The 21289-nt window shown below is 42.2% G+C and overlaps 1 protein-coding gene across 1 annotated transcript in view; it reads left to right on the forward strand.

Annotated features, from left to right (window-relative positions):
* The window catches only part of LOC143285720 (uncharacterized), a 92754-nt gene extending 72016 nt beyond the window's left edge, over positions 1–20738 (forward strand). Inside the window, exons 3-4 of the mRNA XM_076593126.1 lie at positions 6216–6349; positions 18969–20738. Of these exons, the coding sequence (XP_076449241.1) occupies positions 6216–6349; positions 18969–19071 (237 nt within the window). The 3' untranslated portion in view covers positions 19072–20738. The remainder of the gene's footprint in view (positions 1–6215; positions 6350–18968) is intronic.
* The last annotated feature ends 551 nt before the right edge of the window (positions 20739–21289 follow it).

The raw sequence follows: 21289 nt of genomic DNA on the forward strand, positions 1-21289 counted from the left end.
TGATGATGATAAACGTCCGAGGCGAGGCGACGACGACGGTAATGATGCTGGATCATGAAGTGATGACACACAGACGAAGACGATCATGTCGACCGTCGGTCACGACGTCCGTGGTAACTATGGCAATGTCGGAGACGTTGATGATGATGATGATGGGAGACTTTGATTATCGACCTTTAAGGGGACTGGGGTGGGGGCAAGGGGGTGGCTGTGATTGCTCACATATCGGATGTTGTGCAATGAGCAGCAAGTGGTGACTGTGGAGTGTCGAACGGATGAACAGTTTATTCACTGAGTGCTCATTGCTCCTTGTGAGGAGGGTTGATGGCGGGGAGGGAGACAGAGGGAATGGGAGAGAGAAACTGGGGAACATCTGACAGGTGGGGAGGAGGGCAGAGGAAGACAAAGAAGGCAGAGAGAGAAGTTGCCGGGGGGCGGGATGGGAGTGGGGGGAGTAGAGACAGAAAGGGAGAGGGGAAAAGACAAAGGGACAGACAGAAAAATAGGAGCGAATGATTCCCACATGAAATGAAAGACAGAGCGGGGATCGAGAGACAAACACTTAAACACGCACATGTGTGTGTGTGTGTGTGTGTGTGTTTCAAAGACAATGTGCCTGTGTCGGTCTGTGGTCTTTGAATTTCTAGTTCTGTGATTTCAACATCTTAATACCTAAAGCACATGCTAACCTAGTCCCCAAGCCATCCAATGCCATACATTTCAATATAAGTCTGTCCAGAACATCATCTTCGCCCCTTTACCCCACTCCAGTAGCAGGTAGAAGGCAGGGGGTTAGTACAAGCCAGGCGAGAGCTGCCACTCCACTTGTTTCAACTTGTTATAGCATGGACTCAGTATGGTTACACAAGTGAGTCAAAAATGGCTCCTTATCGTCGAAATCTGGGAAAGCGCACACTCATCTTTAAAACAACGAATGTTTCTCTCCAAATGATGGTTGATGAAATGGCTTTGTTTCCATTACCTGTGAAACTATGAAATACTGAACGATCTGAGCTGCATTAGATGATTTTTTCATATATATATATATATATATATGTGTGTGTGTGTGTGTGTGTGTGTGTGTGTGTGTGTGCGTGTTCTCATACAACACACACACACACACTCACACATTACTGAATTTATGCGCACCCTCCCCCTGTCAACCCCCTCCACCCCAGCCACACACACACACACACACACGTATGTGCACACAAACAAGCATGTATTTTCATAATGCATGCACACGTAGGCTATGCATGCACGCAACACACCAACCGGCCACTCTCCCCACACACAAATGCAACCACCTGATGAATTTTATTTTCTTATATGGTTATGTTGAAGCTATAAGTCCTTGCTACTGGTACCATGTAACCCAGTACTACCTGCCGCATGTGAAGTCTCCCAACGACGGACCAGGCGGAAGAGGAAACCTTTCCCAACGGCTGTGAAGGGATGACCAAAGGACAGGGGGAGCTCTTATCCTTGGCTGGAAGTCCCCCTAGGAGACGGAGCTCCGAAAAAAAAACCTGCACCTGCCGAGGCCGTCCTACACGTGGCAGTATCTGCACCTGTGGGACTGTGAGCGTCGGTTGGCGAGAGAGTGGGGAAGGGACTGCACAACTCCTCCTCACTAAAAAAAAAAAAAGTCACCTGTGCTAGTCAGGCAACCAGGCTAATGTCGGAACGACGAGCTAGCCCTTCAACACCCAGCTTTCCCAAGCCCTGCGGCGATGGAGAAGTGGTAACGGGGACAGGAAGAGGATGCTGCTGGCAGTTCCTAGTCACGACTCTGCACGCAGGCGGCAGTGGGGTGATGGTCGTCCGCCGTAGACTGGGGCGGCGCCCGTATCCTCCCAGGGTGTCAGAGCAGCCCTTTTAAGGGACAGCACTGCTCTCCCCACATGGGGAAGGGGAGATAAAAGGATCCCTAAACAAAGCCTGCTCCACCTAGTACCTAGTAGGAAACCGCACCTACTTGGACATCCAACAACAGCGGTCGAAAAAAGAAAAGAACCAGGAGTCATGCCCTGACTCTGGGTGCATGGAATGTTCGCACCCTCTTTGACAGAGACGACAGACCAGATAGACGCACAACGCTCACTGCTAGAATGCCCTGAGCGAAACCAGGTTTGCGGGTGAAACCCAGCTGGAGGAAGTTGGAGGGGGCTACACCTTCTACTGCATTGGGAAGCCAGATGGCACCCCAAGAACCTCAGGCGTGGGTTTTGCCATATGAACCAAACTTGCACGACAGCTTGACAGCCTTCCACGTGGGATAAATGACAGGCTGATGACCCTGTGTCTGAAGCTGTCCAAGGATCGCTTCGCCACAGTCATCAGCTGCTATGCCCCGACGATGACCAACCCTGATGACATCAAAGAAGCTGTCTACGAGGAGCTCAACCGCACCATTTCAGCGGTAGACAGAAAGGACAGGCTGATCATCCTTGGGGATTTCATTGCCCGCGTCGGCGTGGACTTCTCTTGGCCAAAAGTCCTAGGACAGCACGGCACTGGCAAGTGCAACTCCAACGGACTGCTTTTGCTCTCGCTCTGCGCGCAGCATGAACTGACCATCACCAACACCCTCTTCCAACAAGCGGACAAGTACAAGAACACATGGATGCACCCCCGCTCCAAGCAATGACACATGCTGGACTATGTGATTGTCCGGCAGAGGGACAGAGGTGATGTTTCCATTACACGCTGCATGAGAGGAGCAGTCTGTTGGTCGGACCATCGCTTGGTACGCAGCAAGATGAACAGCAGACTTGCACGCAAGCTTCAACCAGTCAGGAAGAAACCCCCTAGGAAGCTGAACATCCACCGCCTCCCTATCACCAAGGACGTGCTGCAGCAGCAAATCCAAGTAGCTCTCCAAGAAATTCCTGCATCGACTGATGTAGAAGAAGTATGGAGCACCTTTAGAGATGCTGTGTACACAGCAGCAGCTGACACACACGGCTTTGTGCAGAGGAGCCACAAAGACTGGTTTGACGAGAACGACTCTGGAATCTCCAAGCTTCTGAACACACTGCATATGCGGTATCAGGATCACATTTCCGATAAAGACTGCCAGAGGAAGGAGAACCAGTTCTTGCAAACCAGGCAACTCGTACAGAAGAAGCTGCGTGAGATGAAGAACACCTGGTGGGAGAGAAAGTCCGAAGAGCTTCAGTCCGCTGCTGATGCTCACGACATGAAGACATTCCATGATGGTCTCCGAGCTGTGTATGGGCCGAGAGTCACAGGATCAACCCCCGTCCGAGCCTTGGACCAGACCACCCTCCTGACAGACAAGAAAGACATCCTTGCCCGCTGGGCAGAGCACTTCAACACCCTTCTCAACAGGGACTCGTCCGTATCTGACGAGGTAATTGCAGCTCTCCCACAGTTACCAGTCAATGACTCGCTAGCTGCCCCTCCCACCAAGGCCGAGACCCGGAAGGCCCTGAAGCTGGTAACGTCAGGAAAAGCACCAGGAGCAGATGGAATCCAGGCTGACATCTACAAGTATGGAGGCGAGGTGCTGACAGACAAGCTGACCGCCCTGTTACAGTCTATCTGGGAGAGAGGGGAGGTCCCCCAGGATTTCAAGGATGCTTCTATTGTCCACATTTACAAACGGAAGGGAGACAAAACATCCTGCGATAACCACCGTGGAATCTCTCTCCTCTGCATCGCCCGCATCATACTGAACAGACTGGTTGACCATGTCTCCAACACAGTCATCCCTGAAGCACAGTGTGGCTTCCGCTCAGGCAGGGGAACATGTGACATGGTGTTTGCCGTACGCCAGATGCAAGAGAAGTGCCGTGAGCAGAACAAGGAGCTCCACATGGTCTTTGTAGACCTGACTAAAGCCTTCGACACGGTGAACTGCCATGGTCTGTGGAAGAACCTCCTAAAGTTCGGCTGCCCAGAGAGCCTAATCCAGCTGATTGCGTCATTCCACGATGGCATGCAGGCGAGAGTACAGGAAAACACTGACATGTCGGATCCGTTCCCTGTGGTAAATGGAGTGAAGCAGGGCAGCGTCCTGGCACCCACACTGTTCTCCATTCTCTTCTCTGCCATGCTGATTGACGCCTTCCAAGACTGTGACCGGGGCATCTACATTCAGTTTCGCACAGATGGCAAACTTTTCAACTTGCGGCGACTCCACGCCAGGTCCAAGGTGTTTGAGGCACTGTTGAGAGAGTTCCTCTTCGCTGATGACTGCGCGCTTGCTGCACACACCCATGAGGACATGCAGTTCTTTATGGACAGGTTCTCAACCTCCTGCAGGCGCTTTGGACTCACCATCAGCCTCAGCAAGACCGAGTCCATGTACCAACCAGCTAACTCACAGAACGCCAGTGCCTCCCCCCCCCCCCCCCCACCTGCAATCAAGATCAATGACACAGAGATCAAGTCAGTCGACAAGTTCTGCTACCTGGGCAGCACCCTATGCAGCAACGGAGCCCTTGATGCAGAGGTGACACTGCGCATCGCCAAGGCCAGCTCCGCCTTTGTCAGACTCAACAACAGGCTGTGGAATAACAAAGGCATCAGGCTCAGCACCAAGATGAAAACCTACATGCTGACCACCTTGTTGTACTGCTGTGAAACATGGACGACGTATCGCCGTCACATTCAACAACTTGAGCAGTTTCACCAGAGATGCATACGAAAGATCCTCGGCATAAAGTGGCAAGACAGGGTCTCCAACCTCCAGGTCCTATAGAGGAGCGGCCTGCCCAGCATCGAAAGCCTGCTGATCCAGTGCCAGCTACGCTGGACAGGGCACGTTGTCCGCATGACAGACAGCAGGATCCCGAAGATGCTTTTGTATGGCCAGCTGAAGGAAGGCCACCGTGAACTTGGAAGACCGTGCAAGCGCTTCAAGGACACCTTGAAGACAAACCTCAAAGCCTGTGACATAGACATCGCTTCCTGGAAAACTGATGCCCTTGACCGCTCTTGCTGGAGGATGCCGTGCTCTAGTGGCATAAAGACATTTGAAAACAAGAGAACGCTGGTCATTAAGGAGAAGCGTGAGCGAAGGAAGCGGGGCTCAACTTCTGGATATGTTTTCCCTTGCAACACCTGTGGGAAGTGCTGCACATCCAGAATCGGCCTCTTCTCCCATATGAGGACACACACTGACAGATAAGCCTGCCTGCCTACTCATCCGTCGGACCGACGGGAGACTCCATCATCAACACATAAATAAAATATTTAGTGACTACATTTCCATATTCAGCAAAAAGTTAATTTTTAAACACAGCTTAAAAAATGGAATCAAGCAGGAATCAATGAATTAGCAGAAGCGTGAGGAGCCGGTTGAGACAATGCAGGAGCACGTTGAGACAGCGCCTGCCCCGGTGTAACAGGCCGAACTCTACCCCCTGGGTGAAATGGTCCAGAGGATATAAACTAGCCCAGGCCAAACTATACCCCGGGAATAATGTAGCCCAGGCTTTTTTACACGGGCACGTTCTGGCCCAGGCCAATTTACACGGAACATATTCTGGACTCGGCCACTTTGTACGGGGTATACTCTGGACAGGGTAGAGTTTGGCCTGTTGCCCCGGTGTGGGGGTTCTGCAGTAGTTAAACGGGCCTTAGTTCAAAAGCAAATAAGATTATGCAATACTGATACAAACTTTCGTTTGTCAAATATGAATCAGCTGCGCCGAAAACCCTCGCTGATAGTTAAATTGTTCAAAAGGATTATTTTTAAGTATTTACGTTACAAAATTGGGGCTCCTAGCCTGTTCCCCGCAGTGTGTAGGCCGTTCCCGTTCACACTGGGGATGCATGGATGTGGACGAAAAGAGCAGTGGCAAAGAAACGGCGGGAAACGGTCCCCTTACAGTTCATTGTTACTACGTCCCTGACGTAGAAAAAGAATATTGTAAAATAAAGATAGTGTGATAGCGATTTTAAACAGTCCGTGTTTTATAGGCTAATATGCTTATAATCGAATATATCTGGCATTAAAAGATATCAACAAACATCAGCGAAAACAAAAAAGCAACAAAACAAAATCAGTCAACTGGTATCTGGTTTGTCGCCCCATCACCACCATCTGATCTGAGAACTAACGGTACTTTCTTTCTGTTGACAAAGACAGTTAAAATCTGATATCCAATGTGTTGATCCAGAATGTGTTGGTTGTGTGAATAAACGCTGTAAGATGAAAGGTTCTTCTCTGCTACGTGTTTCAGGTGTGTGACACGGTGGTCATCCTGGTGTCAGCCACCAACTTCTTGCTGTACTACGCGTTCGGCGAAAAGTTCCGCAAGATAATCAGGAGTCACACGTGCTGCACAATGTGCCAGTCACATCCCGGGGATAACGTGTGAGTTCTCTGTCTGCCTTTCATTCCACGTCTGCTGGGTGTGTCTGGTCTGTGTTCTGTGGGTCGTTTGTACGAGAGCTTTGTATGTCTCGGAACTTTAGAGTCTGTGAATAAATGAATGAATGAATGAATGAGAAACGGTAGAAAATATCAAGCAGAAACGAAAGACAGAAAAACGACAGAAAGATGGATACCACAGAATGAAAACAAAAGAAAAGAAAAGGACATAATGAAAGAAAAGCAAGAGAGAAAGGGATGAATTGAACCAACAAACTAGCCAATGAACGGACCGTCGCGCGAATGAATGAATGAATGAACAACAGAAACAAGAACAGGGGAGCAAACGGAGAGCCACGCCCACCTTTTGATTTGCTGTAACATTAGCTGCAAAGAACACGCGTTGTGCAAGAACTTCCAACGATAAAGATATGTGTGCGTACATGTCCCCACGTGTATATATATATATATATATATTTTTATATGTGTGTGTGCGCGTGCGCGTGTTCGTGCGTGCGTACGCGAGCGCGCGTGTGTGTGTCTGTTATCTGTCTGTGCCTGTCTGTCTGTGTCTGCGTGGAGGAATTTTGTTTAATGTCCCGTCACACATATCGGTGATTGAAGACATTTTGTTAAAGTATTTATGAATACATTTGAGTATTATCGGTTAGAAGAGGTGGGAGATGTGAATGAATGGAGGGTTGGGGGAAACTTGGCAAATGAGGGTGACATTTGAAAAAAAAATCTAAAATACAATTACAGGAAATTACTTAAAGGATTCCGTAAAAGAGAAGTTAAACTGACAAGCGAAACAACTGATAATGAATGCAAAAAGTCAAAAACATCAACGCTCTCAGTCACTTGTGAAGACACATTTTCGTGTACACAAGGCTTCATCAAGCTACAGTCAAAAATTATATGCTTAATTGTCAGGTTACTAAAGCATATGCACTTGACATTAGAACAATACTTGATCCGTAATGAATTTGATAATAGTCTGAGAGCTAAACTCAGATTTGGTCTGCGAATCGCACCACAGTCTGAGAGAGTCAACTGACGAAGTTTTAGACATGAATTCAAGCACCTATAAAAGTCTCTTTCTAGAATATTGCTTATTTCCTTATATGACAATAGGCAATATTCCTTTATACTATCTATATGATTTTTTGCTCCCCTTTTTGCTGCCCTGTCTGCTTGGTCGTTATAACGGAATCCAGTATGGGATGGAAACCAACAAAAATCAACATTTGCACCCTTCACAAATAGGGAGTGCAATAAGCACCTAATTTCAAACAATAAATCTTCTCTTTGATTATTCTCTAAAAGGAGCAAACTTTTTAAAACAAATTGAGAATCAACACAAAATAGGATTTTACTATCATTGGTATATCAACAAGATGATTTAAAGCCATAACGATGGCCACCAATTCAGCTGTAAAAAATGAATGTCCCTCACCTAAATAATATGATTTTTCTGTTTTTAGGCCAGGAATGACAAAAGCAGATCCTGCACTGCTATCATCTAGGACCGAGCCATCAGTGTAAACTTTTAAATGATAATCAACATTTTCTTCTAATTCAATTCTGACAGATGCTGCTATTATATGTGGAGTTTCTCCTTTTGTGGTGTGTTTGTCTGTGTCTATGTGTGAATCAGAATCAGAATCAATGTATTTATCAATCAAACAGCTTCTTCTTCTTCTTCTTCTGCGTTCGTGGGCTTCAACTCCCACGTTCATGTCGAGTGGGCTTTTTACGTGTATGACCATTTTTACCCCGCCATGTAGGCAGCCATACTCCGTTTTCGGGGGTGTGCATGCTGGGTATGTTCTTGTTTCCATAACCCACCGAACGCTGACATGGATTACAGGATCTTTAGCGTGCGTATTTGATCTTATGCTTGCGTATACACACGAAGGGGGTTCAGGCACTGGCAGGTCTGCACATATGTTGACCTGGGAGATCGTAAAAATCTCCACCCTTTACCCACCAGGCGCCGTCACCGTGATTCGAACCCGGGACCCTCAGATCGAAAGTCCAACGCTTTAACCATTCGGCTATGGCGCCCGTCAATCAAACAGCAAGATCTATACTGCACATTTAAGACCCCACCACACCCCCACCCCTCTACCCTCCCACCCCCGCCCCATAAAGGCAGTAGTCATTAACCAAAACAAATCAGAACAACAAACTAAACTACTCTCCGGGCAACAATGTTATAACAGCGGTTGTTTCCAAACATGCCAACAAGTATGTCTTTTAGTACAAGCTGACTTGATTTCATTGGTCTTAAAAGGTGTTTGTGAAATATGCTTTTATTTCTTTGTATAGTACATGATTTTTTCTTTAAGGAATTATATTCATCTTCTATTCTTTGACATTGAGGTATAGTTTTTTTTCTGTTTACATTTTGAAATATCTCCCTATTCCATCTCGATGTGAATACAGAATACTCGAGTCTGCACAATAATTGTGTTTGAAAAATACACTTTTCTAGTAAATAAGGTTTGGTTCTATATTCATCTCTCTCTGTGTGTGTGTGTGTGTGTGTGTGTGTGTGTGTGTGTGTGTGTGTGTGTGTGTGTGTGTGTGTGCCTGTGTGTGCCTGTGTGTAGCTCTGTGTGTGCGTGTGCGCGCTTATGAGTGCATGTGTCAATAAAAGAGAGAGACAGACAGACAGATGGAGAGGGAGATAGATTAATGAGAAAAAACCGAAAACAGAAGGAAATAAAGACCAGAAAAGACAAAAAGACGGATCGATACAAAGAAAGAAAGAGCAGAAACAATGACACACACAGAGAACATACAATGACGGACACAGAGCAACTACGAGGACAATGAATGGATATGACGAATGCTGGCATCAACAGATGACAACAAACCCCAGAACGGAAAGAATAAGAGAGGGACAGGGAGGGGGGAGACAGACAGACAAAGATGCAGCCCACATGTAGCGGTCGCCCTAAACACGAAGGAAGCAGATTTGCTCAAAACAGGAGAAATATGGACAGCACATCGTGGCCACTGGAAAGGCTGGTGTGAGAGTGAAGGGGGATTCCTTCCCAGACGGTAGAGGTATGTGGAGGGAGGGCGAACACAGAGAGAAGTGTGTCTGGGAATGTGTGCTATAACAGATTGTATAGGAGGACAGTGGGTGTGTGTGAGTGTATTAGTGAAAGAGAAATTGAAGTTGTCGCTGTCGATACGACTGTAGGAGTTGTGTTTGAAACCGAAACGAAGAAAGACAGAATACATGTTGCACAGTTTAGAGGGAAGAAAGGAAGCAGGTCAATAGAGCAAGTGGATCATTAAACCAAGCAAGTGGGAATAAGATATATGCAAGTGAATAAAGACAGAAAGAATGATGCTAAAAATGGATAGATGGAGGATGGATGGACAAGGAAACAAAAGGCTGGCTGAATGACTAACTGACTATCTGAATGAATGAGTGAATTAATGAATGAATGAAACACCTATCATAAAAATTGGTAATACCGACATAAAACGAGACAGAAAACAAGACAGAGAACAGGATAAAGTCATTTGAAAACATATTGGTTGAACGAACGAATGAAGGAACGAACCAACCCACCAACCAACCAACCAACCCACCAACCAACCAATCCACCAACCCACCCACCAGCCAACTCGCCAACCAACCCACCCACCAGCCAACCAACCAACCAACCCACCAACCAACCAACCCACCAACCAACCAACCAACCCACCAACCAACCCACCAACCAACCAACCAGCCAACCCACCAACCAACCAACCAACCCACCAACCCACCCACCCACCAACCAACCAACCCACCAACCAACCCACCAACCCACCCACCCACCAACCAACCAACCAACCTACCAACCAACCCACCAACCAACCCACCAAAGAATGTTTCAGTTAATGAATGAATGAATGAAAAGGAGAAACGAGAAACAAAAGCGACAAAGTGTTTGACGGACTGACAGAAAATAGAGAGATAGTCGGACAGGTGACAGAGACGACATTCCTCAAGGGTTTGGCCAACCTCTGAGTCTGGCTACAGTCTTGTGCCCTGACATCAGCCCCAAACCAGAGAAAGAGGGACGACGCATTTAGATCAGATGTGGAGTGGGGGAAAGGGGTTGGGTTGGGGAAGGTGTTGAGGTGGATCATTCACCCAGACAGGAGGAGAATCGGGGAGGAAGGATCTTTCTACCCAGACAAGGGCGGGGCGCATACAGATTGGAGTTTGTCTGAGGATTTGTGCTGTAATAGATTGTAGAAGACTGGAAGATAGCTTGTAAGCGTGTGTGTGTGCGTTTGAGATACATCTATCAGAGTTGTCGCATCGAAATAAGGGGCAGAGGTGTATTTGAAAACGTAAAGAATCATTTCTTAGAGAGAGACATACAGACAAAGACTCGGAACAACGAAACGAACGATATGACAAATGGAATTATATAAACAAAATGATGTAAAGAAAAAGGAAAAGGGAAAACAGTGGGTGATGAATGAGCGAATGAATGAAAAAAGAAGAATGAAGGGAAAGACACAGAAAAAGAAGGAACAGAAAGACACACAGAAACAACATGAAGTGAAATGAACAGAGACAGACATGGAAAAACTGAAAACATTGACTGACTGAATAAATGAATGGATAATGAATGAATGAATGAATGAATGAATAAGTGAAAAACGAAAGAATGAACAAAACAGTATCTGCCAGACAGAGAGAGAGAGGAAATTCAGAAATCAAAACGATTTTTATTCAAGGATTAGATCTTAGGCATGGCCTATTCTGTCTTGCTAATCTGCATCCATTACAAATAGCGCACACATAAAAGGAAAAAAAGTATTCGTGCAGAAGGAGATACGTAATGAAGCGCGCGCGCACACACACACACACACACACGCACACGCACACACACGCACACGCACACACAAACAGATGTCATCAGTATAGAACTATTATGAAATGTATCCAGGTAACTAAAGGCACGTTGTTACTGTCAAATCTACGTATGTCAAATGCGACTAATTCAATGACTGCTGCCATCACCAGTATTACTTGTACAGCTGGAATTGTCACAGTCATGATAGAACGAAAACAATATATTTATGCATGATTCAAAATATACCGAAATAAAACAAGCAAATAAAACGAGATTAAACTAGAAGGAAAGAGTGAAAAATGATCCAACAAGCCCTTTGTTACTGCCAGTCATACTTCCTAGATTTGTGTCAGTTATGATTGAAAAGGTTGAAGATATTTATGCATGCTTGATTTGAAAATAGTTTGTATGTTTTGTATGTGTATAGGAAGGGATTTCCACAGGGATGAAGCCGGAAATGCTAAACTAGTTCTGAATATATTAATTCGGGCGCGTGGTAAATGCACTTGTTAGAGCCGTATCGGCATGAGACTCGGGTAAGCACGTGTTTTAGATATTGTGGTGCCACATTCTTGTAATTCCAGTTGATTTTAAGAGAGAGAGAGAGAGGTCTGAAGTATGTATGGTTTATCAAGTCTTTCTGCCCGTGACAATAGGGGTGGGGGGGAGGAGGGGACTTCCGTGTTAACATCCATCATAAAGAACAACACCAGTATCTGAAAAGCAAACAAACGGAATAAAGCGATAAAGAGTAAGAAAGAGACAGAGACAGAGACACAGAGAGAGTGGTGGAGAAAGGAGAGAGACAGAGAGAATACGAATGGTTAATTCAGCAAAGGCCTTCGCCCCTTGTGAAGGGGTGTGTACAGACATCTTCAACCTTCTTTTTTTTTCTTTTTTCTTTTTTTTTTCAAGAAAGTATAATGTCAGCGTTTTCTCTTACTTACACATATACAAATAAAGACACAGATTTCGGGCATTATCAGCATTTGTAGATGACATTGATAACCTCAATCTGAAGCCATGTAGATGACATTGATAACCTCAATCTGAAGCCATGAGATGACATTGATTACCTCAATCTAAAGCCATGTAGATGACAGTTATAACCTCAATCTGAAGCCATGAGATGACATTGATAACCTCAATCTAAAGCCATGTAGATGACATTGATTACCTCAATCTAAAGCCATGTAGATGACAGTTATAACCTCAATCTGAAGCCATGAGATGACATTGATAACCTCAATCTAAAGCCATGTAGATGACATTGATTACCTCAATCTAAAGCCATGTAGATGACATTGATTACCTCAATCTAAAGCCATGAGATGACATCGATAACCTCAATCTAAAGCCATGTAGATGACATTGATTACCTCAATCTAAAGCCATGTAGATGACATTGATTACCTCAATCTAAAGCCATGAGATGACATTGATAACCTCAATCTAAAGCCATGTAGATGACATTGATTACCTCAGTCTGAAGCCATGAGATGACATTGATAACCTCAATCTAAAGCCATGTGCATGACATTTATAACCATAACCTCAATCTAAAGCCATGTAGATGGCATTGATAACTTCAATCTAAAGCCATGTAGATGACATTGATAACCTCAATCTAAAGCCATGTAGATGACAGTTATAACCTCAATCTAAAGCCATGTAGATGACATTGATAACCTCAATCTAAAGCCATGTAGATTACATTGATAACCTCAATCTAAAGCCATGAGATGACATTGATAACCTCAATCTAAAGCCATGTAGATGACATTGATAACCTCAATCTGAAGCCATGTAGATGACATTGATAACCTCAATCTAAAGCCATGTAGATGACATTGATAACCTCAATCTGAAGCCATGTAGATGACAGTTATAACCTCAATCTAAAGCCATGAGATGGCATTGATAACCTCAATCTAAAGCCATGAGATGACATTGATAACCTCAATCTAAAGCCATGTAGATGAAATTGATAACCTCAATCTAAAGCCATGTAGATGACAGTTATAACCTCAATCTAAAGCCATGAGATGACATTGATAACCTCAATCTAAAGCCATGAGATGACATTGATAACCTCAATCTAAAGCCATGTAGATGACATTTATAACCTCAATCTAAAGCCATGAGATGACATTGATAACTTTAATCTGAAGCCATGTAGATGACATTGATAACCTGAATCTAAAGCCATGTAGATGACATTGATAACCACAATCTAAATCTAAATATGTATTTCTAACGAAATCTAGAAATAGACAAAAAGAAGAAAATGCATTTCATCTTCTTCTTTAGTTTCTTTACATAGAAGACATAATAAAATCATAATCTGTGTGGTACCGATAAGCATGAATATTCATATGAGCTATCCCATAACAAAATATGGTCATTAAGGACGTTAAATGTCTATCTACATCCAGGAACCGATGGTGAGAACTGACCTGCGGTGCCCCGATGACCCTCCACTGGTTTATGGGATAGGTGAAGGCGAAGGTGATATTCATCAAAAAAATAAGTCTCCATACAATGCAACTGTCACATGGTCATTCCAGTTTTGTCATCTATAATCAATTAATGGCTTTTTAAACTTTCTTAAAAATCAGTAACAGACTAAACACCTTGCTTTGTCCAAACAAATCCAAATCCAGATATAGAAAGAGATTTCCTTACATCTATTACCCACAACGTTTTTTTTTTGTTTTTTGTTTTTTTGTTTTGTTTTTTGGTGTTTTTTTTTGTTTTGTTTTTTGTTGTTGTTTGTTTTTGTTTTGTTTTTTGTAGTTGTTTTTTTTTGTTTTGTTTTTTTGCTTGTTTTTTTGTTGTTTTTTTGTTTTGTTATTTTACACTAACCCACAGAGAATTACATAAGCTTTCCTTGGCAGTCTGACTGTTAGCTTTAACAAGTAAAGAATGCAGTTAACAGCGGAGTTTATATTGATTGGACATCTGTTCATTTCTCTAGAGGCTAAATCATAAGTTGTATGCCTACCTACGCCGAGAAACTTCTTTATAGCAAACAAATCAATTTTTATCATTCTTCAGCTGCACTATGCAATCCTCAAGTTTCAGAACCATATTGCGTAACTGGCTGTACCTGAGCATCAAACAACTTCAGGAAGAGTTTGGGACATGGACAGAGAGAGAAAGATAGACGGACAGATAGGAGTGAAACCATGCGTCATTGATAAGAGACAGAAGTGTTTCTGTAGGCTTGGGACAAGAACAAAGAAAGTGAAATGCGTGTCTTAGCATCGGCAAATAATATGGACAATTTAAGTGCATTGGGGCGCACATGATACTTCTTCGGTATGTACTGTTCTCTCTTTTTTTTCTTCTTCTTTTTTTTTTTCGTATTCTGGACAGGTCAAAATAAAATGGAGTTCAGTTTATTGTATACCATTGCAGAATAAGCAACCCATATTTTCACGCTTTTTGGAATATCTTAATCTATGTGGTTTCAGTGGGGATACATCAAGTCTGATTCTCGTGAGAATGGCAGTCAAGTAATATGTGTTTGAAAGCAAACAAGAAGCCGTTTAATATTTTCTACACTCCGTACATAGCCAAATCCATATATGTATGTTAAACAGACTTGTGATACCCAGTTGTATTTCTCCCTACAGTGGAGGTCATACAGCATTTTATATGCGTAAATGAAATGTGGCTTTAATGCATCCTGGTAACCTTTAACCATTATCAATACAGTTAGTGTTGGTCTGAATGTATAAAGGATATCTGCCTGTTCTGCAGTAAATTAAGGTGCTAGGTGTTTTGATACTGATATTTAACAAACGTTTGATAGCGAATAAGTGTACCCTCTCAATGACAGAATGGTCTGCCATTAGTTCCCAAGTTTCTGACTCATAAGTTAACATGAATTTAACAATCGAATAACAGTTTGAAGATTTTCAGGCAATCTTCTCCTAACGTTACATTTTCTCCTCACGTCCACATGAATTTGAGAATTCCATACACACTGGGTTTTCTTGGTTTTTTTTTGTTTTTTGTTTTTTTTAATAGATTTTTGTTTTCAAAGACATCTCTTAAGGTGCATTTAAAATTTGGAACCAGTGGGAAAAACTATGTCTAAATATTTGTAAGTGTTAACCACTTCCAGTTTTTCACAATCATAGAACCATTTCTCTCTTGAGCCGTTGTCCTCCATTTCTAAATATAACAATTTTTGACTTTTCAATATTTACAGATAGGTTAAGAGCAGTGTTGCTTAGTGCATTTAACTGACAGTGAAGATTTACAACTGTATTGTAAAGCAGAATTACATCATCCGCAAAAAGCAGAATGAGAATTTGAATGATATCGTGGGAAACCGTTGTATCTTGTCTGCCTTGTTTCATACGTTCATCGGCAATTTCATTAATTAGGAATGAAACTGTCACCTTGTTTTAAGCTACTTGGGCATAGAAACGGTTAAGTAATATCATTATTCACTCGCACTCTCGATTCCACATCCGCATACAAACTTTTTATGATTATACTCTTTTTACTTTGTACATTTCCCATGAATACCGTGGGGGTTTTTTAACATTAGCCAGAGACGATTCCTATCAACGAAATCAAGTGCCTTTTTGAAATCAATAAAGGCGGCATATAATTTAGACTGGCTTTACAGTTGCTTTTGTTCTGAGGCAAGGAAAGTGAAAATGTGGTCAACTGTAACATTTTCGAAGTACCGCTTGTGAATCATTTAATAAAGCATTTTCTTCAACCCATGCGATGACGCGGTTGTTCATAATGAAAATATATAGTTTCCCTTAAACGTTTAACAAATTGTCTGGGGAAACAATAACACACTTCACATGCAGAGGATGTATAAATGCTTCAGACCAGCTCATAGGGAATGTTCCAAACAATTCATTGTGAACCTTATTTATAGAATTCACTACTAACCCCATCAGGATCAGCAGCTTTCCCTAATTTCAGATCTTAGACTACATCAATAACTCCGTTTTAGTTATGGTAGTATCCAGAATACTGTTACGAGACTAGAACTTTGCAAATTTTCATCAAAATCAGCGTCACTTGTTTTCGTCATTATTCACTATCATTTCCTCAAACGTCACTTCCAAATATTCTATAAGGCATTCAGCTTGAAATACAGCTAGGCGGTCTTCCACAATATGTTGCAGATTTGATTCTGCCCCAGAACTTTTCCTAATCTTTTCCACAACTCTCTAGTATTTCTAGAATGTGCTTTTTAAAAATCTGAACTTTTCTTTTTCAATGAATTTTATGCTCTCTTCGTTCATCTGTATGCTAAGCTCAGTGTATTTCATTTTCCTGCTTATTTTGAACTTTAAAAGCTGCATGTTTCTCTAAAGCCTGATGTACATTTGCCCTAGTTTTTCTACAATCTTCACCAAACCATGCTGTTCTTTATTATTCCAGTTTTAAAACTTCTTTTCATGCTCGTACCAACGAGAAAAATCCATTCATTGAATGTTAGAGCTGCCTCAATGTCAGGATCAATTAAGTGACTACCCAGTCAACATTGTATGCTTTTCATGATCAGGCACGGTGCAAAATGTTCTAAATCTATTAAACAGACCATTCTTCTTGATATGGAAATCCAATTCTTGAAGTCAACACAACATTAGTCTTTCTTTAAGGCACAAATAGTGGGTAATATCGTCAACTCCTTGATTTATCCAATCATAACCAAAACAAAACATATACAGTTTATTGCGAACATCAGAAGCCCAGATCCATTTATCACGTGCATCCAAATCAATCAACACTCTGTATGCTCTCCGTGGTAGTCTTGATTTGTCCATTCTCGTCACCTTAAGCCCGTATCTAACACAATTTACAACTGAATTTATATTGGGTACCTATTAGTCTGAAAAGATGCATCTTTTCACAGAAATGAGCCGCGTTCACGAGACCCCATAACTCAGCAACATACTGGATAACAGGCTCTATCAGTGCGTCAAACAATCTCAAATAATAATTACATTTTATATTTAAGCAGTGTTTGCAATATACACAACACAGAATCCTTGGCTCTGCTGACATGGTTTTAACACGCTGCAGCTAAACTCAGCCTTGTAGAGAAATAATATACTCAAGTACTTAAGTACATTAACAACGGGTTTAACAATTCCACTTAAGTCCAGTGTTCTCTGGCTGTTAAGTATCCACCTTTTTCTAAGTACAGTGATACTACTTTTACTCATGTTCCCTTTAAGATGAAGAGCTGAATTTGTACAATGCAGACTGTTTTGTTTTTATTTACAACCCCACTAATGTTTCAGATAGTAAAGCAACATCGTTTGCTATAACCAACATGAGCAATTCAAAATATTCATTCGTAAGCATTGCACCATGCCTACCGTTTCTGACCACTTCTGAGGGTAATTCAATCACAAATAAAGAAAAGAGCACTGGACTGGATACAACATCTTGTTTTACTCAATAATGTAATCTGTCAGTGTTGCACTGGAACGAACTTAAACCCTTTCGTTCATATGCACACTACTAATACATCTAAAAAGTTTGCTTCTGATGCTATTTCTAATAGGTAAAGGCCACAATGAATTTCTTTCAGTTGAATCAAAGGCTTTCTTAAAGTCAATGAAAACAACATAGAGTTTACAGCTGAAGCAAAACTGTTTTTCATCAGAGCTAATAGTGTAACCGTATGGTTTATAATAGAATACCCTCTTTTAAAACCCGCTTGATATTCGTCTGTAAGATTGGGTAATTCTGTCTATTCTTGTTGTTAATTATTGAACTGTAAAGCTTACTGATTATGTCACATAGTGATGTCCCTCTTTAATTGTTTGGATCTTTACATCGCCTTTCTTGAATAAAAAAGGAAGTACAATAGTCTCTGTCCAATCATCTGGAAACATATCCTTATCCTTATCAAAGTATTAAACAGCTTAACAATAACAACAACAAAATTACCTGCATTTTTCAACACCTCACCAATAATTTTCACGTTGACCAGCTGCTTTATTGTTCTTTAATTTATTATTGCTAACAATTCTTCTTCTTTCGATATTATGTCGTTCATAATATTATAACTAACAGCGTTAGATATAATCTTCATCACCATTCACAAAACAGGATTCAGTTAAAACTGCATATTCTTCAAGTAGCTATTTAAAATGTTTATACCTGTTATCAATTGTTAAATTGCTATGCGTATGGGTGTTGCTGTTGTTGTTGTTGTTTTTAATTACTTTATCAACATTTTCCCACGGCTGCTTTTGATTGCTTACAAATGCAATAAATTGTCCCAATACTTAGTCGTTACATTGGGTTTTTTTTCTGCTTTCGAATATTTCTATACTCCCTTCTTGCTACACAGTAAGCATCGCCATCAACCGTGTCTTTAGTCCACCGAAATACATTACTGAGAGAGAGAGAGAGAGAGAGAGAGAGAGAGAGAGAGAGAGTTGGGCTCATGCTATTGCAGACAGTGATTCATAAGTGTGTGTGTGTGTGTGTGTGTGTGTGTGTGCGCGCGCGCGCGCACGCGCGCTCGTTTTTAAATAGAATAGAAGAGAATTGAATAGATTCTAATGTCATGAAACCTTAAAGTTTTTAAGACACAAGAACATAGGCAAATAAATAAACGATAAATTACTTACTAGGTGATTAACATCATGTGTCTGTGTGTGTGCGCACGTGTTTGCTGGCTTGCGTGTGCATGTGCTCGTACGTGTGTGTGTGTGTGTGTGTGTGTGTGTGTGTGTGTGTGGCAGGTCCCCAGGCAGGGGTCAGCAGGAGGAGACGGTGTCCCTGCCCACCTGCCTCACCACCACCAACGGCAACGTGCTGCCCCGGTCCTCCACACACACATATTGAACACCGGCCCTCAACACCCGACCCCTTCCAGGACCATCACCACTGGTCACAGTAAATGACGTCCCACAGTCAGAACCCACCTCATCTGCGCAGTGAACATTTTCAGGGGTGTCATTCTCTGATATTCAAGCTTGTCACGGAAAGACAAGATCCGTGGACTGTGAACCCATTTGCCTAAGGCATTCTTCTGAACGTCCAACGTTATCTTCTCTGGACTTTTTTTTAAAGACGAAGTCTTTGACTGCCAACTCGTCAGGGTGTACAAAGATGGTATCGTCGATTATCATGGAACTGTAAAATATCCGTTATCTCTATTTCCACGTTTATCAATATTTAAAAATGGCATTATCACCTGTTTTTATTGGTCTATCATGTAAAAAGCGTCCCACCTGATTTTAAGCTCATTCGTTTACAAAAAACAGAGCGCTATTTTTGAACCTCTCTCGTGTGGTTGTAAAAAGGTGACATCCCTCTTTCTGTCTGTAACATTTGACGGAAAACTTATTTTCTCTGATTGCCGGTCTGGCTCATTGAACTATAAAAATAGCTGTGTCTGTAATTCATTCCTGTATCCCTGTTTCCTGACCCATCTCACTTTTAATGTCATGTGTGATTCCCATTCCATCTCACTTTTAATGTCATGTGTGATTCCCATTCCATCTCACTTTTAATGTCATGTGTGATTCCCATTCCATCTCACTTTTAATGTCATGTGTGATTCCCATTCCATCTCACTTTTAATGTCATGTGTGATTCCCATTCCATCTCACTTTTAATGTCATGTGTGATTCCCATTCCATCTCACTGGGGGTGACCGAGGTTGACGTCTCTGATTGCCAGTCCACTTATCTCATGTGACGGTAAAAAGGTGTTATCAGTGGAATGATTCCATACTTCCGAGACAAAGGTTAAGATTCTTATCCACCAGTGCAGTGTCCGTGAGGGTCTGGATTCGAATCCCGGTCTCGCTCTTTCTCCCAAGTTTGACTGGAAAATCAAACTGAGCGTTTGGTTATTTGGAAGAGAGAATAAACTGAGGTCCCGTGTGCAACACGCACTTGGCGCACTGAAAAGAACACATGGCAACAAGAGTTGTCCTCTGGCAAAATTCTGTAGAAGAAATCTACTCTGATAGGTACACAAACAATATATATGCATGTACTCAATGCCTGACTAACATGTTGGGTTATGCTGCTTGTCAGGCATCTACTTTGCAGATGTGGTGGAGCGTTTCTGGATTTCTCCAGCGCAGTGACGCCTTCTTGAGAAACTGAAAGTGAATCTGATTACCCATACCCATCACATTTGATAGTAAATTTGTACTATTACAACTCATTGTTTTAATTGTTCAAAGGATATCATCACAGATTCCCAAATCATTTCATTTAACTGGACTGTAAAAATGATATTATAACAGATTCCCCAACCCATCTCATTTTATTGGACTGTAAAAAGCATACATGTATAGATCCCCAGTCCATGTCATTTAACTGGACTGTAAAAGGATACCATAATAGATCCCCAGTCCACCTCATCTAACTGGACTGTAAAAGGATACCATAATAGATCCCCAGTGCACCTCATTTAACTGGACTGTAAAAGGATATGATCATAGATTCCCAATCCGTCTAATTTAATTCGGCTTCAAAAAAGGATACTATCGTAGATTCCCAATCCATCTCATTTGATTAACTGGACTGTAAAAAGGATATCATCATTAATTCCAAATCCATGTCATTTAACTGAACTGTAAAAAGGATACCATCATGGATTCCTGGTCCATACTGCTGGAGCGTGAAAAGTGTTATCATTCATTCACAGTCTTCTCCATCCCTCTCATTTTCTTTCTATCTTTGAACATGATATTATCATAGAAGCAGTGATTTTATATGTTAAATGTATTTTGTATTTGTATTTCTTTTTATCACAACAAAAAGAAAGGAAAGGGTTGGGATGAAAAACATGTGTTGAATAAAGAAAGACAATGAAAATATGAAGGCAATCAGGAATAAAATACATCAACCTGGATCTTTGGATTCTCATAGCGTGAGATATGACACATGATTCCCATCTGCATCTGGTTGCACTTTTGCTGTCTCAGAGTGTATGTCGCTCGATGAAATCTACAAATAATATCATGGACAATGTCCTTGAGATTTACACCCTGGAAGAAAAGTGCAATGTTCAGAGAGTTGTCTGGAAGGATGACGTTTCTTCC

This window comes from Babylonia areolata, chromosome 9 (genome assembly GCF_041734735.1).
Source record: "Babylonia areolata isolate BAREFJ2019XMU chromosome 9, ASM4173473v1, whole genome shotgun sequence".
Classification (NCBI taxonomy): Eukaryota; Metazoa; Mollusca; class Gastropoda; order Neogastropoda; family Buccinidae; genus Babylonia; species Babylonia areolata.